Consider the following 27,683-nt stretch of genomic DNA (forward strand, 5'->3'; position numbering starts at 1 on the left):
CCTCTTCCAAACTTTGGAAGTCTCCACTCTCTTGGAGACTCCTCCTTGAAAGATTCCATTATCTTGGAAGAATCTTTATCTTCCATTCTTTTGGAAACCTCCACATTTTTTAAGATTCCACTTCTTGAATGACTCTGACTTTGTTGAGGATTCCACCTTTTTCTCATAAGAATACCCTAACGAATAGCCCAACTAGACACTAGACCATTGAACCAAATTCATCAATTGGCCTAAATAAAAGATATCAAACCCAACATATATCACCACCTTCCACAACCATATTATCCTATGCAGCATCTCTCCTTATGCCCTCATATAGCACTTCCAAGAGCATCTCTCACTTTGGCTGTAGGTACTTTTTCTAGTCTCTCATCTTCTTTTAATTTTTTTCTTTTCAAGCGAGTGATTGGCCTTATTTTTTCTCTTCGTTCCCTCCCCACATGTCTCAACCGGATCTTGTACTGAGTCAACTCAGTACGTTGTTTGAGCACACAAAAAAAGCAACGGTCGAATTCAAAAGTTCTCAAATCACAAGAAAACAAAGAAAAAGAACAGAACTTCTCAAACCGAATCAAATCGATTTTGTGGTTATAGTAACTGAAAACCCTGTGTTCTTGAAAGATAACGAGAAGGCGTATCTAAAATTTTTAACCCAATATTCTCACTCTCAAGTCTCAACTGGTTCCAATGATAGTTCAAGTGGAGGCTTCCTTTGCATCTCCATTCCAATTTAAAAACGTCGCCTTGCAACCTCTTCACGTACTCTTCTTCCACGCAGAGCCGCTAGCCCTTGAACCTCCTACTCTGTTTCAAACTTCCTCTATTGGTGGACGAAAGAGAAGCTTCCTCAAATCCGATGGAAGCCGCTATTAAAGTGAGTGGTGGTGGTGGGACGACAGAGTCCATGGATGTCTTGGATCAATACTCCAACTCTATAGAAGATGTGTCCTGTACTACTTTCAACATTCTCGCTCCCATCTATAAGCGATTGAATGGTTTGGTAAGCTTTCATAATTGTTAAATTACTTGGGTTTATTAGATTTCTTCTGGTTCGCAACCTTTGATGGTCCGATGGTCTCTGTTCTATTATTTTATGAATCTCATCAGAACTGTGAGAGCGAGTTCAGGGAGTATTGGCTTAGTCGTAATGAGAAAATTTTGGAGGGCCTACTACACCGAAAATCCTCGATTATATGCATACAGGTCTGTGTGATCCTCAGTTTTAGTGTGATGAGTGCTTGTTAATGTGCCAAGGGTTAATTCTGAATAGTAGTGTTTAGGAATTTTGGGTCGGGAATGAAGAGCTTGTGGGAATGTATGAGCGGCGACTCAGTGATGATGGTTATGCAACTTATAAGCTTGCAAGGACAAACAACCGTGGTGATGGTATGATACTGTAATATTCTTGCTGACCTTTTTTTCTTTATTGTATTTCCCATATTTGATGTTTTTGGGAAAGGGAAATGAGAAGAAGAGGAAGTAAGGGTGTGGGTTGAAGTTAAATAAAGGGGGTGGATCAAAAGGCTCTTTGTTATTTTTCTTTATCTGATGTGCTTGTTTTCCTTCTTTTGTGTCTCTTTAAGTTTTCGGTGATGTTAGTATGAAATTCTACCCAAAAAAAAAGGGAAAAAGATGTTAGTATGAAAGAGTAAGATTTTTAATCTGCTGAGTTTTATACAACAAAAGTAGAAAAAGATTGGGAAATATGTTCTGGATTGTTATTTTGGATCTTTCTTCACAGTCCTTAATCTGTCACTTGGTGATAATTAATTCCTCTTCCAGTATGGATTTATTATTCTTTGTTTTTTTTTTTTGGGGGGGTGGGGTGCTCTTAACAAAGACTGAAGTCAGTCAACTTGTTAGTTCCTACTTCATCTTTCTTCCTTATTCAAAATTTCCAATACATGTACCTTTTTGCTTTGAGTTTCCTTATTATCCTGAGGGATTGCATGCTTTCTTATATTAGGCTATAATAGTGCTTAAAACCCACAATAATGTTAGTAGCCTTTGCAGGAGATGAATAGCTTTCAAAATAATTTTGGATAGGCAATACAGGTTCTCACACCATTGAGACAATTTGTTAATCAGCTTGTTGCTATAAACTTGGCCTATATTTTCCTAGTGGAAAAGGTTACATATTAAACATTTTTTCAAGACCTTCCCTAGGTCACAATCTCTGTCCATACACCTCATTGTAATGCCTCCAAAGCAAAGCAATAATTGAGAAGGAATTAATATAGCATGTACTGAAGTAACAATTCCTTTGACCACAGGTCTGCTTATTGCAGTTCACCGAAACCACTTCCAAGTTTTGAATTACAAAGAATTGCTATTCAATGATTTTGGTGACCGTGTGGCTCAACTTCTGCATGTTGAACTGATTATGAACTTCAATCAAAACAAAAATTTTAACATTAAGAAGGAAGCTCTCATAGTGAATACACACTTATTGTTTCCACATGACTCCCGCTACTGCTTCCCTCGGCTACAGCAGGTTCCAAATTCATGCATTCATGTTTTTCTTACTTTTAAGTTTTCAATCCTAATCTTGTTATCTTCATAACATAGTGATGGCATTACTTGCACTTTTGAAACTTTTTTCCTTCTCTCAAATATGATCTGAAATAGGTCTACAAGATTTTGCAGTACATTGAATCATATTGTGAAGAATACCAGCTTCCACATGTGCCTATCATCCTGTGTGGGTAGGTTCTAAGATGCTGACAAGATAAAATAATTACATATTATCTATGTTCTTTGATCAGTGAAAAGATTTTTTAGAGAGGAATTAGAAGGGAAGAAAAAAAAGAACTCTTTAACCATCTTGACTTTTCTTTTCTTTTCTTCTCTCTTTTTTTTTTTTTGAATTAAGGGACTGGAACGGGAGTAAAAGGGGCCATGTCTATAAATTTCTGTGCACACAAGGCTTTGTATCATCTTATGATATTGCTCATCATTGCACTGATAGTGATGAAGATGCCTGTAAGGTTGGTCAGTCCGTCAATACATCTGCATAAACATGTTAAATTAAAGGATCAGAATCTAAGAGAAGCATATATTTGTATCCCTATAACAGTGGGTTAGTCACCGTAACCACAGAGGAAACATATGTGGAGTGGATTTTATATGGCTTTGTAATCCTAACAATCATCGGATGCCATTGAAGGAAAGCTTCATGAAAGCCGTTCTTGGGAATATAAAGGTACTTAGGGTGATGGGTTCACTTCCCTCCCCAACCCCCCCCCCCCCAATGTTCTACTCAAGTCCTGTATATATTGTGATGTTCTTTATACCCACATGTTTTCTTTTCTCAATCGACTTTGTTTCATTTTTCACTCCTTAGAATCATCTTCATGATCATGGCAGCTACATCACTTATTCCCAATTCCTTCAAACTTTCAGTCAGGTTTTTTCTCCTCTCAACTTTGAGTGTATTAGGGAAGTGATTTCTTTCTATATAGCTAGTGATGTAATATTTAAGATGCATCTGGCTAATATTTTGTTTCTTTTTTGGTTATTAGTTGGGCCTAACCAGCCATCCTTTTAATGTCCTAAGTACTGAAGAAGTAAAGGATTTGTGGGACCATGTTGACACTAATGGAGATGGGGTGATTGAATATTCACTCTTGAATGTGAGTCTAGTGTTTTTTTCTTATTTCATTTTATTTAATAGGTGACAATTTCCATTCCAATTGACCTTTTTGTTGCTACTGATGACTAAATTAATTGTGTTTTGGCCACCAATTGCAGAGTGAATGGAAGTCACAGGCATTAAGCCAGCAAAAAGAGAATAGTGATGAATCTAAACAGAGAGGAACAAAGGGAACTGTGTCAAACACTTCAACTACTATAGGTTTCAAAATTAAGAATGCTGTCCTCTTTCCTCCTGAAGTTGAAAAAGGGCTATGGCCTGAGAATTATTCCCTGTCAGATCATGCACATCTCACCGTGGAATTTTCCCCGGTGACAATACAGTGTTGTTGAGCATTGTTGAAAAATTACGTGCTAGCTGATATGAGTGGTAGTAATTTTGTAATCACTTTAAATATTCCGCTAATTGTGTGATTAACTGTCTTAATGGTTCTTTATGATTTCTGACACCGGGGTTGAAGAAATGAGATTGTTAGTAAGCTTCTACAGTCCAATGTTTTTGCAAAGACAATCAATGGTTAGGGGACCATAATGGCATTGTTTGAGGGGATATCGGGTATGCATGCTTTGCTTTGTTACCTGTACTTGTAATCTTCATGCAAGCATCCTTTCTGTCTTCTGATTATTCCTTCCCCCACCCCCCCACCCCTGCGTAAGAAGTCCCTTGTACATTGTTATATGTGTTGGGTTTGGTGTCTTTTTATCCCCGTTGATGATTTGGTTCAACAATCTAGTTGGATCATCCATTAGGGTTTTCTAAGGGGAAGTAGAGGAGTCTTCAATAAGGTGGAGGCTTCCAGGGGAGTGCAAGATGAAGAGGCTTCCAAGGAGGTGGAGTCTTCTAGTGTGGAAGATGAGTCTATAAAAGAAATTATGTATCTACCAAGGTAGAAGTGAGAAGCCAGGAATGGTGAGACACCAAGGTATAGAGAGAGAGAGAGAGAGAGAGAGAGAGAGAGAGAATGGAAGAAAGAGAGGAGTGTACAAGGGACTTGTGTTTGGAAATCAAATTGCAATGAATGTATTGTATCTCTTTATATCGTTCTTAGTGAAAGATTGAATCACTTTGTAGACAGATGGTATTTTTGAACCACTTAAAAGTCTCTTATCTCTTGCTTTTGTGCTTATTCTATTTCTTGTGTTCATTGTTCCTGCATAGATGTTTTTATGTGGCATAACACAATTCTCTGGGTGTACACATTTTTGTGTGTTGATATGATTTTGTGGGTTGCTCACATAAAAAAACAGAAAGTTGTTTTGTGTGTCGATCCTATCTGATCTCCTAGTTGAAAAGCTCCACCTCCCATCGAGTGGTGGTTATTTCACAACTTCCAGTCAACTGTACAAGTTGGTTAATACTGATGTGGCAATGTAGGCCACATCAACGCTTACATACATTACAATGGCATGACCCACCTAAAAAACTTGTGGACATTGTAAATAGGTGAATAACTTGGTATTACCTTTGTACCATGAAGCTTAGCCAAAGCCCCCAAATGGCAAGCAGCGCTTTCGTAGGATCAACAAATGATAATGAGGCATGTCGACTCGACCCCACAACCAGCTGACCCGAGCAGAGAATGGGCAAGGGCTTCCTTCCACAAGGTTACCAACCCCATTGGCAGCCTTGTCGACATTCAACAAGGCTTAGAATGAAGACACTTGTAGATATACCAAAAATGCAGATCCTTAACTTGGAAATTAATGGGAGTTATGTTAATTCTACATAACTCACATATATTTGCTTCAGTGCTTCAAATATTACAACAGCTCCCTCTATCTCAGACCATCAAAGGATAACGGACTCATGTTGCTTGAACTCCTTGCTCTTGAGCGAGCCCTCAAGGCCAATGAGGGGATACACATTGACATCAACAGAGATGGGACCATCATTTCGCCATACTTTGTGTGTCTGGGCGCAGTGGCCGCGACGAGGGAACGTTACTTAGCCCCAGAGATTATCCTGTAAAAGGTGCGGAGGGAATAGACCCTTACTTGGTCATGGACTAATAAATAGCTGGATTTTGAATTTTCGTTGTCCCGGTTTGCTTCCCATATGCTGTCGAACGGTCGAACCTCAAAACGATAATGGATATCTTCTCCGTCTCATCCACACACCACCACTATCACTCTTCACCCTTCTCTACTGTACTCGCCGGAAAATCACAACAAATCTCCTCTATCCTCACCTTATCGCTCCAATCCTCTCCAGAACCTAACCAACCGACCAACCCTCCACGCCTTTCCGGAGAAATCCGCCGCCCTCAGACCCTCAAAGCATCCCCAAGCAAGCCCAACTCACCTGGCCCTAAAAAGATCTCCACAAACCCACTACGAAATCTCGTAACTCCCTCCTCCACAACTCCCAAGAACCCAGACAATCTCGCCAACAAGCTTTGGCTCTCCAGCAAAATCTCTCCTCCTCTACCTGAAGAAGAAACTGAAGATGCCGAGGAAGCGCAGAACAAAGAAGATGAAAAATGGAATGTTCATGACGATGCTGATTCTGCCCGTGTGTCGGTCCCTGAATTCCGACAAGAAGGCAAGATTTTTGTCGGAAATCTTCCTCTGTGGATCAAGAAGAACGAATTCGCTGAATTTTTTCGACAGTTTGGGCCGATTAAGAATGTGATACTTATAAAAGGACACGAAGATCCTGAGAGGAATGTTGGTTACGGTTTTGTCATCTATGGTGGCCCAACGGCTGCGAATTCGGCTTCCAAGGCTGTGGAGTTCGATGGAGTGGAGTTTCACGGAAGGACTTTGACTGTGAAGTTAGATGATGGGAGGAGATTGAAGGCGAGGTACGAGGAGAGAGCCAGATGGGTTGCTGGATCGAATGAGGTGGAGTATAGGTCTAAGTGGCATGAAGAGAGGGATAATTATCGCAGGGAGTTCCGGAAGGTTCTTGAGACTGAACCAAATAATTGGCAGGCTGTTGTTCAGGCCTTTGAAAGGATTGACAAGGTAAAATGTTGCGAGCTCTTAATCTGATATTGATTGATAAGGACTGAAGTTGGGCAATTTAATCATATAAAACCATATTTGTTTATAAATTATATACGCAGTTGCTCTTAGCATGAGGTACTAGTTGGTAAAGTCTGTGATGTCGTTGCCTAGACCTGAGAACTGACTCCTGCTTCCACCTTGTCACCTCAGTACATGATGGAGATATAGGGTTACTGTATGTAATGTTGCCAGCGTTATCATTCTCCTTTAAACTCTTAAAGTGAGGGTTCTGATAATCAATTCTCATATTTGGATATTTTTCACTCTGTTGTAATTTGTACATCTAATTCATTTTGGTGTTGGTTTGTCAGCCTTCTAGAAAAGAATTTGGGTTGCTGGTGAACTATTACGCAAGGAGAGGGGACATGCATCGTGCACGTGAAGCATTTGAACGGATGCTAGCAAGAGGGATCGAACCAACCTCCCATGTCTATACGAAGTATGTCTCTTCAATCTGCTCAGACTCTTTCAAATGGGTAGACTTCTAATAATAAACCTCTTTTAAAACAATTTTGTGAGGTGATATGTATAAGTAAAACTTAGTATGGTGAATTATTATTGTCACAAGGTTTGTTATTTTTCCATGTGCAGATGATATGTCCATTCTGACATTTGGATAGAGTGAACATGGTCTAGATTAGCCACTTGTCTAACTTCAGAGTCTAATTCCATTCAGTCACATAGCCCATGTTGTATTGGTACCTATCTAGTGTATGTCCATGCATGTGCACTAGTGCTTTAGACATTGCTATGCACACTCTAAACTCTGAGTGGAATAGAGAGATAATTGAAAAAAGAAAGGCTCGGATTTAACTCATGTTTTTCGGAAACATTACCTTCCACCGTTACATGGATAACTACTCTTTCAATATTTGTTAAAATTGGATATAACCTTATGCTCCTTGCTATAAACATCTCACTAATTTTGCATCTTCAAGAGTCTCCCACCTTCCCCGACAACCCCCCCCTCCCCAAAAAATTAGGAAGGGTCCATGCCCCCCTGCCCAGGGTGATATTTTATAACTATGACTTATGGAGCAATTTATTCCTGTTCAATTAGTATATTTTTCTAGTTTGAGGGATTCTTTACCATTCACTTACCAGGATTGCAGTCCTCCACATTGAAGGCCTTTCTGGTCTTGAGTCTAAACAACTCTTGATCAATATGTAAGTCCAGCCATGGCCTTATTGGTCTAGAGTCTAAGCAACTCTTGATTAATATGTAACTTCAGTTATGGCTTTATAGGTTGTGGGTTCTACACATAATCTATATGTAAGACCATCCTTAGGCCAGCTTTGGCTGTGTAGTTCGTGAGTTTGATCAACTCTTGATCTATATGTAAGACCAATTATGGCCTCATAGTTCATTGTTCTTTATTGTGATTATATATGATTATTGATCTATATGTAAGACTAGTGTGGCTGTATAGGCATGTGCTTACTGATTTATTCGTGCAGCCTTATTCATGCTTATGCAGTTGGTCGAGACATGGATGAAGCATTGTCTTGTGTGAGGAAAATGAAGCGAGAAGGCATTGAAATGAGTTTGGTGACATACAGTATCCTTGTGGGTGGATTTGCAAAAATTGGTGATGCTGAGTAAGTAAAAGTTACACATCTGACTCTGAATTTACTAAATCTTTTTGTTGGTTGATGTTGCTATACAATTCCATCCTTTAATTATGAATTCTCCTTTTTAGGTTTTATGTGGAGACTGGAATAATACATTGACAAGTATTTGTTATAGTTTCTAAATCCTTGTTTACTTTTTGGTTGAGGTTTTTTCATGTCATCCCCAGGATGAAGGAAGATGGATAATGAATTTTTAATTTTTCTTATGTTTTATTGGCTTTCTAATCAGATATCCTTTATAAATTTATCAGCCTTTCTTCCTTTATTTTTTATTAATGACTATCATAAGAGTGAGTTCCATTCTCTCATTCCCAAATCATCATAATTTGTGAACTGGAACTCCTTTTAAATACTTTTAATTTATTCTTCTTTCTACCTTTTATGTGGTGAATGACATGGTACTCTGGTGTCCTAAAGTGGTTGAATGATTCTTGTAATTTATTTCTTCCTTGTTTTTATTCTTTTATGCTTGTGTTATAGACATGCATTCTCTTGCAGTTTCTTATTTTCTTTTGAGATGAAGGTTGTATTTTTTCGATAAAAAATTAGGCTTCTTTAATATGTCCTCCTAAAATTTGTTTATGTTTCTTTGGAAGAGCTGCAGATAAATGGTTTAAGGAGGCCAAAGAGAGGAATACAACCTTAAATGCGATCATATATGGTAATGCTATCTATGCTCATTGGTGAGTACAATTAAATGATCCAGTTTAAATTTAATTCCCTGAGTTATTTTCTGAATGTTATGAATTTTTTGTCCTCTTGAACTGTAGCTATTGTGGTTGGAAGTTGGATTCAGTGTTAGAATGTGTTTAAATATATTTCTACTCTCTGTCCGAGGCATCTTGAGCTCTTCTCTTCTGGCATCAATTTGATGTGTATAAAACTGCTATCCATGGTAAAAGGAACCACCTTAATGTAGTGCCAATCCCGAACCAGTGAAATCCAATGGGTGTGAGTTGTGATAGGATTGCAGGGGAAAAGGACAAACCAGTTTGAAAAGAAAACTAATAATAGAATAATAGTAGGTTTGAATTTAGTGTTGAATATTTCTGCAAAGTGTGATCAAAATGTGACAGTCAGATTCACACTTATGGAGCAACCTACTTGGGGAAAGACGGCTTAACAACTGCACAATTGATGGACAAGATTGAGTCTCTAATAACTAATTGAACAGCAACAAAATATAGAAACATACATTTATAACCGATTGAACAGAAACCGAATATAGAAAGATAATCAGAAATCTGACAATTGTATGAATCTTAGTTGCAATAGGATTTCAGATTTTAATTGGAAAGTTAAGCTTTTAAAACCGCCCTAAGATTCAGAACTAATAGCAGATCAGAGAACTGAAATCAGAATTCAGAGATCAATTTTAAAATAAGAGATTTGAAGAAATCCAAGTTGTAGGAAACTAGAATTCAATGGGGAAGATGCGGTTTTTCTTTGGGGGTTTGAAAAAAAAAAAAAAAAGATAGAAAAGATATGATCAGGAACCACCTGATCTGCAGGGTTGGAATTACCATCAATACCCAACCTTGGAATCACCAAGGGTGGGGGCCTATTGGATTTCCTCAGCAGGGAGCATTTTGAATAACCACAGAGCCAAAGGCAACAAGCCAAATTCATTAACTCATTGCTCAAATTCGTGTGTTAGGCTGTAGCTCCTTACAAACTTGTACGGAAGACTTATTTATGGACACAAATTGAAAAAAGGCAAAGGCCTAAACCAACCCTGAACTGATAATGTAACATAGACTGACTAGGAAACTTAAAATAATGAAGGAAATTGACCTAAATAGAGACTCTAACTAAACTAGTGAAGTAAATCCCATATTCCTACCGTCTAACCATATTTTAGGGCCATTAAACTGTCCTATTACAGTAAAACCCATTGGACCAAAGGCCTAGCATGTGTAAAAATCAATCCAAGGCTTATTTCCACTAAAATAAACACATTTTTGCTATTTATCTGCATCACAGCTAATGTCCTCTAACAACAGTAAGTTATACTGCACAGGTTGCCGATTCTGTTTGGGTTTGAGACCATTGCCTGAGTTGATGCTCCAATCTTTTCAGCTAGGGGTTAAGATCTTGGGTTTTAAGACCTTGCTTTTATGGTGTGACTATGTCTTTATTTTATTGTTCTTAGGGCACCTCTGCTGTTATTTAAATGTAGTACAGAATGCTTGCAATTGCAGTTGGTAAAAATAGTTCTACTAACATTTTTTTGTGGCTAATTTTTATTCTGCAAATGAATTCAAGCCAAACGGGAAATATGGGTCGAGCTGAGTACTTGGTAAGGGAAATGGAAGGAGGAGGGATTGATGCTCCAATTGATATATATCACACTATGATGGATGGTTATATAAATATAGGCAATGAGGAGAAATGTCTCACTGTGTTTGAAAGACTTAAGGTACACAAAAGAGAACATATCTCTTTACAGATTAGTTGGTTCTTTATATATTATATATTATGACACCTTTTACAGCGTAGAAGTTTTTCATGTCTTAGATGTGTTTGTAATCTTTAAAAGCTGTTATAAAATGCGATAAGTTTAAACTGTGAATGAACATGCTATCTTTGGATTTATAGATGCTTTTAGTTTTATTATCAGATACTATCAGTATTCATGCAAAAGTATGAGCCTAACACATGAGCTCTTGGCTTCAGTATGTAAGCCACAACTATGATATCTCTTTTCATATTTTCAATTGTTGTCAGGAAATCAATAATAATATCTAAACTTGTTACTAGAATCTCGTTTCTATGACATGAAAATCAACCCATGCTTGATCTAATAAAACTTAATAGAAATGTTTTGTTTTTGTAATCCTTGATATTAATCATCACAACCCTCTCTTTATGGTCACTACTAGTACTAGCATATCATGTTCCTTGTTTGTCCTGGGGTACTTAGTGGGAGGTCAACCAACGAGAGTGATAAAATGTACAATGAGCCCCTGTCTTGCATGAAAGTGCAATGCTTAACTTGATATTGACTTGTCATAAGGCTCATGCGAGAAACTCAGACACTGTCTCTGCATTGACTATAAAATATAAAACAAATGTCTATGCTGTGTCATATTTTGAACACCCCCCCTGCAGAAAAATAAAAATAAATAAATAAAAATTGTGTAAGCATAAGGTGCCAATGGGTTGTCTCCTGCTGATTTTGGTTGTATCAATAACATAAACTTAACAGAAAATGATTCAACCAAAGAATGGACCAAAAATTAAATGGGTCAGAAAGGTTTTAACCTATGACGTGACATGAAAAAGACAGAGAGAGAGTGTGTGTGTGGATCTATATATTATTGTCTGGTTCCAGCATACCATTATTTGATATTTCACTAGAAAACAAGGTATAATATTGTTGTTTTTGGGTTGTGAAGCTCTGGCTTTATTGTGCTTGATAAATAGTCCATGTATTTTATGCTAAAGAACAATAAAATGTGATTATAGTGAATTTTATGTTACTAAATGTTTGTCAGAATGTTTCAGATCATGGATGCTACTTATGTCTGATGTATTGATCTCCACTGTAATTGTTGCTACAGGAATGTGGTTTTACACCTTCAGTGATAAGCTTTGGGTGCCTAGTTAATCTTTACACAAAGGTGATGCTAGTTACTTTTAACTCCATTACTCTCTTCTCAATTGTTGTTAGGACTCAGTCATCTTCTGGTCCCTGTGTGTGTGTCTGTGTGTGCACGCACTCTGGTGAAGCATGGCTGAATATGTTGAAGTTTGAGAACAAACTGAAGGACCAAGAAATCCAAGAAGAAAGAGATGAGACAAAGGAGGGGGGAGGGGGGAGGGGGGAGGGGACAGAAAGGTGACAAGATGATTGTCGACAAGTGAACAAGACCAACTGCTTTACATATATAAAACCACCACTAACTTTGAGCCATAGTTGTCATGGCTCCAAATCGATTCAAGGCGGTGGAGGGGTGGCTAATCGATTTGGCGATGAATCGCCTGTTATGGCGTTGCCATGGCGGTCAAATCACCCATGTGTCATTTTTTATGTTCCCTATTTTTTAAAGTTATTTAGTATGCTACTTTTTTATTTTCCTTATTTTTTAAAGTTATTTAGTATGCTACAAGCCTACAATATATACCCTATAACATATAAAACCAATATTAAGCAACATCAAATCATCAAAAATCAACATAGCCCTATCAAAATCACCCTGCATTTGACAAAAAATCGAGCGCCTAGTGAATCAGGCGTGACCTGGAGTCCATGACGGACGGTGCCATGGCGATGCCTATCAGCCAATGGCAACCGCCATTTGTGAGTCATGTAAATCGTAGCACTGCCATGAACTTCTTTTTCTGCCAGGATGCCAAATCGCCGCCTTGGTGACGCCTAGGCAACGCCATGACAACTATGCTTTGAGCACCAAACTCAATCCATTATCTAAGCACCAGACCCAAAGAATGTCTCCCAGACTACCTCAATCAACCTTATGCAAGTGTTGGTTAGTTTTTAGTATGTTTACCCCACCTCTAACTCTTCCTTTTGATGATTTGCACCTTGCATAGTGTTACCAATGCTAACTTCTCTCAGTGAATCCTGTGATTCAGTCCATGCAGTTTTTTCTCTGTCAATACTTGACCATTCCCACCTCAACTGGATTTAATTTCGTGTTACCAATGCTAACTTCTCTGAGTGAGTCCTGTGATTCAGTCCATGCAGTTTTTTCTCTGTCAACACTTGGCCATGCCCACCTCAACTGGATTTAATTTCTTGTTAGGTGATGCACTGATGTCCCTTCTTCGAGCCTTAAAGAAGCCACTGGCATAAATTCATAATAAGTAAATAAATAGTTATTCCAACTTGTTTGCTAACCTTATAGAGAATTTTCCTTCATAGTGGTCAAGGCGTTACCTGGGCATCCATATGCCCTTTGCTGGCGTATGCCTTGACACCTCTTGATTTTTCCCTTCTCCAATGCCTACGATCGCCTAAACGCTGTGACAACTATGTTTTCCGTTTGAATATAAAGTATAAACCGACATGTCCTTCACCTCCTTTGCAGTGCCTATCCTCCTCTTTCCGCCTCGAAACCTCCCATCTCAATGGCACACTCATTTTCCGTACTGTTCTATTGAGTAGCTTTGTGTTGGGCATTTTTAAAGCTGATGCCTGATCATCTAATTGCAAACTCAAACCCAGGGTCAAGGGACCTCCTTCAGCTGGAGAAGCTTGTTTTTTGGTTTATAGGTCGGACCAGGTCAGCTCATAAATGAGTTACATATCTAGGGGTTGAATATGTTCATGCTCTGCTGGTTTGAGATGCTCTCAAACCAAGAGATATTGCCTATCATTTGCCATTTTCCTAGGGAACTGATGGGCTAAACACTCGCTTCTGTGATTTATACATATTTATTTCTAATGACAGTATTATTCAGAGGTTGCTGTGTGTGCTTCCTTGATTTTGGGAACAGTTATAAAGTAACATATGTTCTCATATTTATTGGAAGCCCATCCAAATCAAGTTCTTCTTTTTGTAGAAACTGCTGATTGCATTCTGCATTCTGAAATACATACTATATTGTATGAGAAAGAGATGTTAATGGGTATCCAATCACCTAAGGATTAGGGATTAGAAACCAAGTGATAATCTAGAACAGCAGGTAAGGTGTCATGGATCAAAGTGGAGAAAATCAATAGTCAAGTCCAAAAATGATCTATCTTGTCCAAACCTTTATCAAGGGGTCTACTGGCGATTATTGTCGAATTAATAAATGGTTCCAATCTGATGGTCAAATCTTGAAATATTTAGGAGTCACAACATTAGTTAGTCACCAAAATAGTAACCAGATTTGGTCACTAACAGAAAATAGCAACTATGAACAAAAATGGCAGATCAAACTCAAAACAGAAACAATGATTGGATTTAGAAACCAAGGAAGAAGGTAAATAGCTAGTAACTTCGGCAATTAGAAAGTAGTAGAAATTAGAAATCAAAGAAGTACTGCTGTAACAGAACTCATAACTGGGCAGTGAACCGCCACCAGAACTTGGTATTGATGGGTTGAATGACTGATGTTTTGGCACTAGAAACCTGGTTTAAAATAAAATAAAACTAACAGTAGTTAGCTATGAAGATAAAAAATCAGCAAAGCAAAACAGAAGCTGGTATGCACAAGGAAGGACATCAGAAAACTGACCATGAGAGAGGGAAGAAAAAAGAAGAGAAGGATATGGGCTAGACCTCCTGCCTAGGGCTTGACCAGCATCTCATCAGTCGAAATTGGTAACCCACCAAGACTGCTGCTGCATCTCAAAGAAATAAACAAGCATAAGGCTAACAGTTTGTCAAACAAGGGGAAGGGGGAGGTCTGTTCCTTCTATTTATTTATAGCTTTATGAAAACAACTCAACAGGGAACCTCCCATATGTGGAGTTCCTTACAACTCAAGTTCTCTCAAAATAGAAACTCTATAGAAGTAAACAAAATAGAGACTAAGAGGGCTGGAATTTATGACACCTGTCCAATCTTCTAGAAACAGTCGAAAAGAATACACTTAAAATAAAACCCTGCACATGAAATTAAAAGAGAGAACCTAGAACCAAAACTGGTCCAAAACTTGGACCTAGGGTTACCCACATGGAACTTCAAGACCGGTTCTTCCTCCTGCCGTTTATATTTATCAGTGAACTTAGGCTCTGCACCATATGTAATTATCAATAGAGTGGATATAGGACTCATAGCTGTAGCTACAAAGCCACGAGGCTTTTGAACTCGAGGGCATTCAGCCCATAAAAATTTAAGTAGTTTCTACATAATCTGCATAAATTTTACTCACAGAACCAAGATTTGCTCAAGCTTATTATGAATTATGCTTCATTAAGCTGAGGGAAGAACCATATTGATGTAGTCCTATTGCTGTAGCATGTCGTTAAAAAACTATAGTTCCTGGTTCAGATGTCCTTAACAAATTTCACATCTGATCCATTTGGTGATGTAATACTGTCTAAAGCGATCATCTTAATGGAATTAACAATCTATCCTTACTCTTATCATTTTGAGGAAATGATGATTCTTTGGGTATATATCAAATGCTATTTTGACTTCATGGATTTTTCGTTGTTCACTGTTTCAGATGGGAAAGATTTCCAAAGCCCTGGAGGTCAGCAAAATGATGGAATCATGTGGCATAAAACACAACATGAAAACATACTCCATGATCTTAAATGGATTTTTGAAACTAAATGATTGGGCAAGAGCGTATGCTATTTTTGACGATGTGGTGAAAGCAGGCCTGAAACCTGATGCTGTGCTCTACAATAATGTCATCCGAGTATTCTGTGGCATGGGTAACATGGATCGAGCTGTTCATACTGTTGAAATAATGCAGAGGGAGAGACATAGACCTACTTCACGGACATTTATGCCAATCATACATTGCTTTGCAAAAGCTGGAGAAATGAGAAGAGCCCTTGAGATTTTTAATATGATGAGGAAGTGTGGATGCATTCCTACTGTGCACTCTTTCAATGCTTTGATTCTTGGCCTTGTTGAAAAGCACCAGGTAAGTTATGATTTAGCTAAAAAATAAATGATAGACATAGGGCCATTAAAAGTGGACATTGCTGCACAGCCTGCACTTCTGGACATGGACAGGTCCTTACATCCTGACTGTCCAATCGACACTTAAGCACCAATATAATATCTTTGTCTTCAGACCATTTTTTGTTCATAATTGCGTATTTAGCATTTAAAAAAGGCATTTGGATTGCACGTATCTTCACAAAAATTAAAAAGGAGGGTTTGGAGCTTGATGCTTTCTCATACCAAGCATTTGTGATATAGTGGGCAAGGTTGCTTTTTGTGCTACCATAAATCATATGTGGATGGAGAGAAATCATAGGAAATGGTGACCTCCAGTTCTCGGCCTCTTGGAAAAGATTTGGAGCTCCATCTTCTTTGATGTCGAAGCCAAGATTGTCAATGTTTTATCCTCATGCGATCCCACCCCAAGAAATTGTCGCATTGTAGCTTCTTGGGAGCTTCCTAGCTCTGTTCTCAAGAACCATCCCTCTCTTTGAGGATAGGTTCTTGTTTTGCTTTCCCTCCTCTCCCCAACCCCCTTTAGGGGTTTTACGTATTTTCTTCTCCTTGGTAGTGAATTATTTATTCACCCCCCCCCAAGAAAAAGGCATTCAGATTGTAGGTGTCTTCTCCATTTTATTTGGACTATGTCCAGTCATTAGGCAGTGTCTGGCTCTATCTAGTGTATGATTCAGAATGAGAAGTTGCTAAATAGAAGGTTAAGTAGAGAATTTGTAATCATATTATGTTGCCAAGTGTTTCACATTTTTCTCCATTTTATTCTCCATATGTTTAGTGTTTGCATTGAATCTCCTACTTCTCTTGCAGATGGAGAAGGCTGTTGAGGTTTTAGGAGAGATGTTATTGGCTGGCATAACTCCCAGTGAGCATACCTATACAACCATCATGAATGGTTATGCATCCCTTGGAGATACTGGGAGAGCTTTTGAGTACTTCACAAAAATTAAAGAGGAGGGTTTGGAGCTTGATGCTTTCTCATACCAAGCATTACTTAAAGCATGTTGCAAGTCAGGCAGAATGCAAAGTGCTTTAGCAGTTACAAGGGAAATGAGTGCTCAAAATATTCCACGGAACACCTTCGTGTACAACATATTAGTTGATGGGTATGGACTAGTTTATATCTTACAGATATCCTGAGTGTGCCCTCTCTCTCTCTCTCTCTCTCTCTCTTGCATGTATGTGTACAACATATTAGTTGATGGGTATGGACTAGTTTAATCTTACAGATATCCTGAGTGTGCCATCTCTCTCTTGTATTTATGCTACTACATTAATGTTTCTGTAGACTGTTTATGCTAGGCATGCACAGATGTACTAGCCACCTCACCATTAATTCATGAGACAGATGGTTCTTTCAGCTCGTTGGATCTGATGGTTATACTGCTTGTTTTGTGCATTGACTATCAAAGCTATTTATATAAATCCTCGGTGTGATGCTTGAGCCCATAACTCTAAGACTAACAGAAACTAGAGTATCTACCCTTGAGCTAGATATACTGTTATGTCATAAGCATCACTTCCCTGGGTGACCGTAGGCCCCAAGAGGGAATCTGTTGCCTATAAGTAGCGTAGGCTTCACCCAGGTACTTGACGACAAGGCAAAATTTTGGCCCTGTAACAGTATACTTCGAGTGTGAGGAAGAAACCATAAATATGCATGTGTTTATTGACTATTGTTTCTTAGTCCATGAACCTTATCCTTGATTCAATTTAGGTTTTTAAAATATTTAATAATTGATAGCTATATTATAAAAATATATTTGTTAAGCAAATAAAAACTTGTGAAAGAGCATCTTAATTTGTTTTCTTTAATGCATTACAAACAAAAAGAATTGAGAGTTGTATGTAACATATAAATATTGTTACATTATCGAAGTCAAGAAAGAAGAAAGGGAAGAGAAAAGGCTCACGTGGGGAGAGAAAACCTATACCATACTGTGAGGAGTACTGTTATTTGTAAAACTTAAAGTGAGAAATCACATAAGTAACCTTGTTTAGTACATAAGAAAATAACATAAGAGACTTAAACTTAACCTTTATGTAGACAGTGAAGACAATGGACAGCAGGAACAGAATAGCAACTCTAACAAATATGACACATACACCAGAACAAGAAAAACAAGATAAGAGTATATACACACTGCTGAGCCAAAATGGCAGTCTAGCCGTTTGCTTTGGTAGCCAACATCTTTGTGATTGTTCCTATCCTCCCTTAGGCTGCTTTGTTGCCCGGGCATTTCCTTGATGACATGGCCTGCACTCAGTTTAGTAGTTTTGTCATGTAGATGGGCTCGAACGGGTGACGTTTGGGAGGCTGCTGACCTGATGCAACAGATGAGGCAAGAGGGTGTTCTACCTGACATCCATACGTACACATCTTTCATAAATGCATGTTGCAAGGCTGGAGACATGATGGTGCATTTATAATTCTTCAGTTCTGTTTATATTTGTCAAAAGCAACATTTGTGGGCTTTTTTTTTTTTTTTTAAATCATGGAATGTGATGCAGAGAGCAACAAAGACTATAGAAGAGATGGAAGCTGTTGGTGTGAGACCTAATGTTAAAACATATACTACATTAATCCACGGGTGGGCTAGAGCCTCACTTCCTGAGAAGGCCCTCAGATGCTTTGAAGAGATGAAGTTGGCCGGTTTGAAGCCAGACAAAGCTGTTTACCATTGCCTGATGACATCGTTTCTATCTAGGGCTACTGTTGCCGAAGAATATATTTATTTAGGTATTCTGGGCATTTGTAGAGAGATGATAGAGCTTGGGTTGACCATTGATATGGGGACTGCCGTTCATTGGTCCAGGTGTCTATGCAAGATTGAGAGGTCAGGTGGAGATCTTACTGAAGCCTTGCAAAAGACCTTTCCTCCCGCTTGGAACTCATATGTAAACCTTTTGGATAACACCAATCAGACAGACAGTGGTGGTGGTGCATATTATGAGGTAGACTGACGACGATAATAACAGTTTCATGGAAAGGGATAATCGTGATGACCATAGATTCTGGTTTTAATTGATGGGCTAGAGGAGGGTTCTAATGTAGGGTATGGAATTGATGGTGTCCAGATGGCTGTCACAGTAATGATAGTACCAGCTCCATCTGTAGGTATGAAACTTTACGGACTAGGATCTTTAAATTTTCTCTTTATGTGTTAGTTTTCAATGATTTGTAAATTGTAATATGCTCTTATTTTTCGTGTATTCCTTCTATTTTTCCTTTAATAATATAAATTTGATAATCTCTCTAGGCATTCCCCTTGTGTACCTGCCTTGGAGATTCAATTGAAAGGGTGTTTAATAGGTCAAAATGTCAAATCAGAGCATAACAGGCTTACCAGCAGATCAGATTGCATTAGCTTGATGATGTTATCAATAAAATGATAAGTAGTGAAAGGATGCATGTACTAAATTTTATAAATTTTTTTTGGTAAGAATTTTCTTTTTACTTTAATGAGATTATAATAGCTAAAGTAACATATTAGGACATAAAACCTAAAATTGTGATCACTTTTCCTCTTTGGAAAAGGATAGCTGCTAATGTTCAAAATTTTCTTATATTGATTTCTCAGAAATGGTTCATGCCATGCTAGTTCGCAGAACTATGTAATTTCCTTCAAAGGATATGAAAACTTAGGGAACAATGTGGCAACCATAAGAAGCTCAAATTTATACTTATTTAATGGTGTGCTAAGAATGTGCGAGTATATACTCTTCCTGACTTTACTTCATTAAGCAGGTCAAGTACTTGCTAGTCATGCATATTTGATTCTTCATCGTGCAAAGACTGTATTCTGTGAATATTTTGAAGTCCCAAAATTCTTTATTCATCATATCATTTAATGCAATCGAGTTTTTCTTACATTCCTGAATGACCCTTTGTTATATGTTGTATTAAAACTTTAAAGGCAAAGTTAAATGAACAATAAAGAGAATAGTGGGGGATAATTTTGGAAACTTAAAATAAAATTTGGCATAACTAGCTCACCTAGTGAGATTTGTCAAAATAAATAGTCTTTGTGGGCTGGAGGGAGTACTTTTAGTTTTTGTAGCCAAGCAGGTCAATGCTTAGTGGTTTGTTTTCTAGTAACTGTAGGTAAGTTTGGTAGGTAGAATAACGTTCTGCTCCATTTTATTATTAATGTAATACATGTAAATAAATGCTTTAGCATTTACAATTTTAAGATTACCTGAGGTCATATAATCATGCAGAATTACAGGATATATTAGATATAGACATACATGATTTCCTTGGATTTGGCTTATTTTGGTGGGTGGGTTCCATACATGATGGGCCTTTGGTCCAATTGGTTTTCATTGTAATGGGCTACCTTAATAGGCCTATAATATGGGTAGAAGCTAAGACGACGAGGTTAGTCAAGTAGGATGAGTTTAGTTCAACTTTATGGGGTTATTGAGTCTTTTTTATTTTAGAAATTAACTAAGTTAAGTCCTAAAGCTCATCAGGAATTTGAGTCCAGATTACATTGTCTATGTTCTGTTTTTAGAGTCATAGGATGAGTAGGAGAGTCAAATACTAGTATGTTTTGACTATTCCAAGTAGTAGTTTCGATTCTACATCGGTTTAGGAATGCTGAAGAGTTAATTTATGAAATCTATATATAGATGTAGTAGCATACGGCCTCACTTATGAATTTCTGAAATTTTTCAGTTCAATTTTTCTGCTGTAGATTCATTTGTTGCATCTTTGGATTCAGTAGTGTGCTTAGTTTCAAGCAGGGCTTAGGTGGATTAGCGTGGTTATCCCTTCTAGTGATCCATCTTTCTGTTTCAATATTAAAGGTCAGTTTTCCACTAATTCTATATTCACTACGGCATCCCTATTTTCTGTTCAGATTCAGTCAATTTTTTCTTATAGTTACTGTGCTGAGTTAGCTATAAACTGAGACATCAAATTCTATTATTTTCCTCTCTCAAAAATTCTGTTTTTCAGATCTGAAAATTTCTGATCGATATTGCTTTTCTAGTTCTGCTTTTAGTTTTCCTAGTAGCACTAGGATTTCTCTGCAACTCCATATTCTGTTATCAAAATTCCATCAAATTCTGCTGGCTTATTATTCTATTAGAATAGACCAATTTATTGGACTGTTCTAAGTTCAGGATTAGGATGCAATGGTGACCGATCAGGTCAATCGAACTTTAAGTGTGAATGAATTTTAAATTTCTTCTTTCTCATCTAACTTTTGGTTGAACTCTTAACCATTTCATTTTTCTCATAGAATTTACAATAGTAAAACTTGTTTAATACATTAGTGACTTACTAGGTCCATCAAACTTTAAGTTGCGAATGAAGTTTAAATTTCATCTTTCTCATCTAACTTTTGGTTTCTCCCATCCATTTCATTCTTTTCATCGATTTTACAATAGTGAAACTCGTTATCAGCTACTTGTTTATTCAACCAACTTTTTTTCCTCCATTCCCTTGGGGTGATCCAATCAGTTGAATGCACTGGCATTTCATTAAGGTTAACCAGTAGATAATAGTTGATATGCTAGTTGATGCCTGTTGGCGCTAAACTCTAAAACCGATAGGGGCCGATAGAGGTATTTTGGGTCCCATCGGCTCCTATACTTCTGTGATGTGACTTTTCTTGTAATTGGGCAATGGGGGTACTATTGTCTCTTATTTTCAGCATTATTTTAATATAAGTAAAGCACTAAAACATGCGATCAAACTATTCTGGTAAGATCACAGGTCTCTTCTCATCTTTTGGGAGTCTCCTTCGGTTGTGCCTCTCTCTTCTCTTCTTCTTCTTTTCTCTCTTTCTTTTTCTTTTGGTTTGATTATAAGGTATCTAGGATTATAACAATGCCAAATGACTAATCATTAAGTTACGTCTGCGATTCACTGTTAATGAACAAATTATGCAGGTGGTTTTCAATGTTGGTACCATGAATGACGTCATATATTTTACAAGGTATGTATTTTACATTGTCAGAACACAATCATGAATTCTAAACTCAACTCTCCTTGCATGGCAAAATATTTCTGCTCTCACTGCTTCCTTTTGGTTAACTTCTGAGCAGTTTCATCAAAGAATTTCCCTTGGTTGAAAACTGGTAGATCAGATTCAAGAACCTGACCTTTATTATTCTTCCCATCCATATCTATAGAGTCACTAAAATCATATTGTTCTATATTCAATAACCACACTTCATTCATTTTATTTTTGCCAGCTATTATTGAGGTCTTTAGTCAATCTGACTTTAATTCATCAAGCAACAAAATAAAGTTTTGTTGTAAGGATATTGGATTGTTGAATAGGAAACATTCTGATAAATACTAATTACCAGAATTTCTTGGCTATAAGAAGACTCCTCTATCTTTACTCAGGGAAACTAGAAAACCTAGTACTCTAGAGTTCCCTGATTGCAGGCAATGGGGCTGGTTCCTTAGAAGTACGTAATTCAATGATTTAGTTTGTTACATAGTATAGCTCAGGGGGTTTTCTGTCATATAGCTCAGGGGGTTGTCTATCATGTCTTTCTTATCGTTTGGGTTTCGTTGTAATTGTCCTATTCTGTCCTTGTAATTTCCAGTTTATTAAGTTATAAGTATGTGGGCCTAGGCTTACAATAGGCTATTCTGAACCTACCCTGAGGTCATAGGTTCTTTCTCCCCTTCCTTCCTTCCTTCCTTCTTAGGGACTGATCTCCTGGTTGGCTGGTTCTCCTATCATTGCATGGTATCATAGCTACTCTCATAAGGTCGTACCATTGCTTTCTCTGTTTTGAAAGTCTTCTAGGGTTTTTGTTCTTGTGGTTTGCAGAAACCTATGGTGCTGTATATTATTAATAGAATATTCATCTCATTCACGGTGGACTTTACTAGGAATGGGATGAGTGAAACAAATGAAGAAAAGGGAAAAAGAAGTCTAATTCGTCTTGTTCCCTACACCCTCTCAAAGGGTCCCATGAAATGACCTTTTACACTGTGTGCTCTTTTGTGCGTTCCCCCCTCCCTTTCAATTGGAGGGCATAAGGAACACGATCAGTTTGCATTCCTCATCCCAAAAAAAAAAAAAAAAAATACAGAATAAGCAACAAGTGGGGCTGATTATCATTACATGCGTCACAGAGAATGTAGGTATTGGGAATTGGAATTGGGCCACAATCTTAATTTTTTCTATTCGAAAATAAAACTAAAACGTGATATCGTATTAGTAATACACAATTTTTTTGGAAAAATTACATGATTACTCACTTCTAGGTTTTCCTTTACAAAATTACCCGCTTAAAGTTTAAGTTAACAAAAATACCCAAAATTAAGTTTGGGTTTATAAAACTACTCACTCAAAGTTTTAATAATAAAAAAATACATGATTATATGTGAAAGATGAAGAATATCACTATTTTAGGTAGTTTTGTAAACCCAAACTTGATTTTGGATATTTTTGTTAACTGAAATTTTGGGTGGATAGTTTTATAAACTCAAACCTAATTTTACATATTTTGTTAACCAAAACTTTTTTGGGTAATTTTGTGGGGAAACCCAAAATAGGTAATCATGTAATTTTCCCATCTTTTTTTAAAAGAAAAAAATCTGCCTATCCCAAGTTTAAATATAGTTGGTTGTGAAAAGACTCAGTCGCCTCATCACGTGTTAGATATTTTCACTCTAACCGGGTATGAACAGAAACGTTAGACGGATAAGGTTCCTTGCCCTTAATTATAATATGGAAGTGAAATTATGGATGTGTCCAAGGTTGGGACAAACCAAAATGATCCCATCAAAATTAAATGTAGTGTGACTATAATAAAGTAATTAAAGGCTGGAACTTCCCATTCACCCAGCCAAGATGAACAATATAAATAGATAAATAAAAACCCACGAAACTCACGTGGATATAAGGGGTTTTATAGTCCCTACAAGATTAACCAAGATTAACCAGATGCAGTACGTGTGACTCGTGAGTGGCTGTGAAGTGAAGCTCTCAATCGGAAAAATTAAGATTGTGGTCCAATTCCAATTCCCAATACCTACATATTTGCCTAGGAAGGCACATGAGTTGTGACAAAACCATAAGAAATGACATGAAATAGCAAACACATAAATAACATGAAATAGCAAACACAGATGCTAAATTTATTCATTTTTTTTAATATATTATATTTATTTTTGCAAATCATTCCAGATCACATGTGTACTAAAAAAATGTTCTTTTTACCTTAATATATTTTTTTATTTAATTAAAAAAATTTGTGAAAATAAATTTGGAGATCAGTAAAAGTTGAATGGTTGATCCACGAGACTAGTCAGTCCGAAGGCTTGAATACCTGTCATTTGAAAAAGAAAAAAAAGATTTGCAAATCATTGGGACCCATATATTAATTGTAAATCAAGAAAAGACATTTCCATTATGAAACATGGGATCAATTTGTGACATTTTGACCACAAACCAAACGGCAACCAAGGACTGGCTCTAATTTTGACTAATTTGGTCCAGGTCAGCATCGTACAATATAATATATGGAGAGTTAATAAGAGGAAAGTGAATATTCATGTACGTAAATATATGTGAACGATCCTGGTCCGTGGATATGACATCTATTAAATAAGGAGAAAGAAAATATATATTATATCCTCAACTGAGACCAAGGTCATTCACGTACATTCACATACGTCAATATTCCTTGGTCTCTTTTAACCACCTCCTGTGTAATGACATCAACACTCTCATGTATTGACACGTGCTCACACTACGGTTGTCCTTCCCTACGTTTTTTAATTTCCCTCACTACCATTCAATATACTCTCTAAAGAATATTTTTTAAGTGGCAATGCTGGGCACGGCTTCCAATGCAATCAGACATCAATACTCCCATGTACTTGATAAAGTCGGATGTGAAAAGACTCAGTAGTCCCATGCGCATTAAGTATTTTTACAAACTGTGTTTCCTTGCATTATATAAATGAAAAAATAACTTTGTATGAGAACATGGGACGATATTACTCTCATGTGTCTATATCTCTTCTCCCTCAATGAAAAAACATCCATGCCCTTAGTTTATAGGAATGAGAGAGATAGATACAGGAATGTTGGCATTGGTTGTTGCGCTCTTGAACAGAGAACCACTTCTCATATATATATATTAGAAAATGTTTTTTTGCAAGAGAATATGGCCTTTACGCCTAGACACATAAGAGGCGAAATGATCGGCCCCACCTTTCTGAAAAGGAAAATGATTATTTTGTGAATACTTTCTCGTACATTTTCTTTGGCCCTCGTATACATGCATGAACCGCATTCCCCCATAGAAAACACTTCCCAAATAGGCTTCGTTGGCTCTAACTTAGATATATATGAGCTTATGACCAGGTCAAATTTTAAAAACAGTAATGAAGATCTAGGGCTCCAAAAAAAAAATTCTTGAATCAGCAATATCAGCATGCAGTAGTGTACTTAATTGTGCACCAATGCGTGCAAGCAGTAGTACCTTCTTCTTCACCTAGGGAAGAAGATGATAATGAAGTTATATAAAAACCTCAAACCTCCATCCCTCTTCACTATTCTCGTTAAAATTTAAGAGCTTCATAAGGGTCAAAGGAGATTACATCAACATCCTCTGTTTTCTACTGCTTCAGTAACTGTTTCTCCCTATGATAACCAGTCGTCCCGACTCTGTGAGATCAACTCACCTTCATAATATCTTCATCTTCAATTCAAAGAGATCTAACGATAGTGGGTGGAAATATTTAAAAAAATAAATAAGAGAGAAACAACTTTAATGTCGCAGTACCTTTTGTGTCAAGAGGGACAAGAAATTTATCTCTCATGATGGTTGAACGATCATTTTGCCCCACTCTATATTTGGCTGAAGACGCTTTACTCATGGATGAATTTCTTTTTTTAAAAATAAATAAATAAACTCAAAAGAAATGATTATTCTCTGCATTTTCTTTGTTAGTACATTGAGAGTGTTAAAGAAGAAAAGTGCATACTTTTGTGTAAAAATTAATGTAGTCCTAGCCCTTAGGAATCCCTTCTACAATTCTAAATAGAGTGGGGTCTCCTGTGGGGAGTATTTAGTGAGTAACATAGAAATTAAAGTACGCAGAGTACGTATTGGGACCCCAATTTTACAGAAGTGATTGATAAATTCAACTTCACAATTTATGGGTAAGTTGACAACTAAAAATAGAAGGGTAAAAATTCAAAATACCAAAATTTTTTGAATAGGAGGTCGGCATATTTGATCATTGATTTCCTTCATTGTGGGTAAAAAAAGAAACTTTCTACAAACTCTACCATAATGGATCACTGAATAGGATTTAAAACTTGACACTGACTATTCCAAGGGAGACCTTCCCATCTGATGCTCTGTTTTAGCAGACCTCCCTATCACTCTTTCTTTTGGTTAATCCCATAAATTTTTTCCTTTTTTAGGTAGAATTATTGTACATATTGTTTGAAAGAGTATATAATGTGGGATCTTAAAATCAATTCCAGACATGCATGTCTTTCCTGTGCACTAGAAGAGCCCCCACCTCATGAAATTGTATCTCCAGATATAAATATAATGAGACATGGGTTGTTAAAGATGATCAATGACATACCTTATAGCAATGGTTTAAAGAATCGGATTGGAATTGATGGAATCTTTTTTATTTATTTACATTTTAAATGCCAATAAAATGTTGATCCTTCTTTTTTTTTTTTGTTTAAAACATCATTCGGCGAACTCCTAGCAAATTAAAATACGGGTACGGCTGGAAAAAAAATTTCTAAACAAGTATACGTTAAAAAAAATAAATAAATAAACCCATGTAATTGACTTATTCAATTTCGACTAATGTTGATTCCGGTAGAAACGCAACCTTAAAAAGCGATGCAGAAGGCAATGGAAAAACAAGAATAAACAATGCCTCAGGTTTACGAGATTTGGCAAGATTGCTTATGTTGGGATTTAAAATGTAACCGCAAGCGTACGGATCAGTATAGGTACAGGTCGAACACAGGGAAAGCAACCACTTTATTTTTTTTTATTTCTTTTAATAATGCGAAAGTGAACCGATTAATGGTTGTGATCTAATTATAATTATCGTCCTAAACATATGTATCTCAAATAATGTCCTAACCATTCGTCATCTAAGAATTTACAAGCCATGCAATTAAAATTAAATAAATAAATAACTGAAAATAAACAACCCACGTAATTTAAAAAAAAATAATAATAATAAAGGGAAAAAAATGCTGAAATAAAAATAAAGTAAAAGAAATGGGAGAAAACTAGAGAGAGACTCACAAGTAGGTTTCTCTACTTAGCCCGAGGGATGCATCATAATATAAGCTTCCCTACTTGACCAGAGAGTCACTCTTACAAGGGTTACTCTACTTGACTTTAGGGAAAGGGAGACAATTAAAATAAAAGCAATAAATTGATGGTTCTGTAACTAGGAGGGGCAAAGCCAACACATACACTAGCCATGAACCTTGGGGAAAAGGGATATCAATAATATAACTACTGAAATTAAAATCCTAAATTAAGAAAAAAAGGGTATTCAGAAGAGGGAATGAGAGGGGAGAGAGAAGACTACTGAAGGAGCCTACTTACTTGAATCAATGTTTGAACTTGAAAGCTTGAGTGATTTGAGATACTACCAGTACTAAAAACCAGATCTGGAATAAATCAAATCTGAAATTTCTAGTACTAGAGAAAACAATCTTAAAAATAAAAAAAAATAAAAATAAAAAAAAAAAAAAAAAGATGCTCCATGGCTTGTGATCTTGTCACCTAGATCTAAGCCTAAAACTAAAACTTTAAAAATTA

The 27,683-nt window shown here is 36.9% G+C and overlaps 2 protein-coding genes across 7 annotated transcripts; both read left to right on the forward strand.

Moving 5' to 3' along the window:
* Nucleotides 1-265: 265 nt before the first annotated feature.
* LOC122093429 (uncharacterized calcium-binding protein At1g02270-like) lies at nucleotides 266-4,276 on the forward strand. Of its 5 annotated transcripts, none has more exons than XM_042663777.1 (10): nucleotides 266-1,000; nucleotides 1,108-1,203; nucleotides 1,281-1,386; nucleotides 2,274-2,494; nucleotides 2,647-2,705; nucleotides 2,873-2,987; nucleotides 3,077-3,202; nucleotides 3,344-3,406; nucleotides 3,522-3,632; nucleotides 3,751-4,276. In XM_042663777.1, the coding sequence occupies exons 1-10, from the start codon at nucleotides 857-859 to the stop codon at nucleotides 3,982-3,984; spliced, it is 1,275 nt and encodes a 424-aa protein (XP_042519711.1). In that variant the 5' UTR covers nucleotides 266-856; the 3' UTR covers nucleotides 3,985-4,276. The 5 variants fall into 5 exon arrangements, with proteins under 5 accessions (XP_042519711.1, XP_042519712.1, XP_042519709.1 ...); XM_042663775.1 differs by having other exon boundaries at nucleotides 268-1,000; nucleotides 2,629-2,705; XM_042663779.1 differs by having other exon boundaries at nucleotides 960-1,000; nucleotides 1,303-1,386; nucleotides 2,629-2,705.
* A 948-nt stretch (nucleotides 4,277-5,224) lies between these two features.
* Nucleotides 5,225-22,126, forward strand: LOC122094128 (pentatricopeptide repeat-containing protein At5g04810, chloroplastic). 2 transcript variants are annotated; one of them, XR_006144651.1, is made up of 11 exons: nucleotides 5,225-6,618; nucleotides 6,972-7,099; nucleotides 8,119-8,259; nucleotides 8,889-8,975; nucleotides 10,558-10,711; nucleotides 11,856-11,915; nucleotides 15,415-15,843; nucleotides 16,692-16,987; nucleotides 18,170-18,299; nucleotides 18,393-18,999; nucleotides 21,783-22,126. XR_006144651.1 is itself a non-coding variant. In XM_042664820.1 (10 exons), the coding sequence occupies exons 1-10, from the start codon at nucleotides 5,740-5,742 to the stop codon at nucleotides 18,843-18,845; spliced, it is 2,757 nt and encodes a 918-aa protein (XP_042520754.1). In that variant the 5' UTR covers nucleotides 5,225-5,739; the 3' UTR covers nucleotides 18,846-19,144. The 2 variants fall into 2 exon arrangements, 1 of the variants encoding a protein (XP_042520754.1); XM_042664820.1 differs by lacking the exon at nucleotides 21,783-22,126 and having other exon boundaries at nucleotides 18,393-19,144.
* The last annotated feature ends 5,557 nt before the right edge of the window (nucleotides 22,127-27,683 follow it).

This window comes from Macadamia integrifolia, chromosome 11 (assembly GCF_013358625.1).
Source record: "Macadamia integrifolia cultivar HAES 741 chromosome 11, SCU_Mint_v3, whole genome shotgun sequence".
NCBI classification, from domain to species: Eukaryota; Viridiplantae; Streptophyta; class Magnoliopsida; order Proteales; family Proteaceae; genus Macadamia; species Macadamia integrifolia.

What these genes read in the sequence shown, in the direction of transcription:
- LOC122093429 (XM_042663775.1), top strand. Translation starts at nt 857, where the DNA reads ATGGAAGCCGCTATTAAAGTGAGTGGTGGTGGTGGGACGACAGAGTCC. An exon ending in GCTTCCCTCGGCTACAGCAG is followed by an intron (nt 2,495 to 2,628) that starts GTTCCAAATTCA and finishes GATCTGAAATAG; the next exon opens with GTCTACAAGATTTTGCAGTA. An exon ending in TCCTTCAAACTTTCAGTCAG is followed by an intron (nt 3,407 to 3,521) that starts GTTTTTTCTCCT and finishes TTTGGTTATTAG; the next exon opens with TTGGGCCTAACCAGCCATCC.
- LOC122094128 (XM_042664820.1), top strand. Translation starts at nt 5,740, where the DNA reads ATGGATATCTTCTCCGTCTCATCCACACACCACCACTATCACTCTTCA. An exon ending in CCTTTGAAAGGATTGACAAG is followed by an intron (nt 6,619 to 6,971) that starts GTAAAATGTTGC and finishes TTGGTTTGTCAG; the next exon opens with CCTTCTAGAAAAGAATTTGG. An exon ending in ACCTCCCATGTCTATACGAA is followed by an intron (nt 7,100 to 8,118) that starts GTATGTCTCTTC and finishes TTATTCGTGCAG; the next exon opens with CCTTATTCATGCTTATGCAG.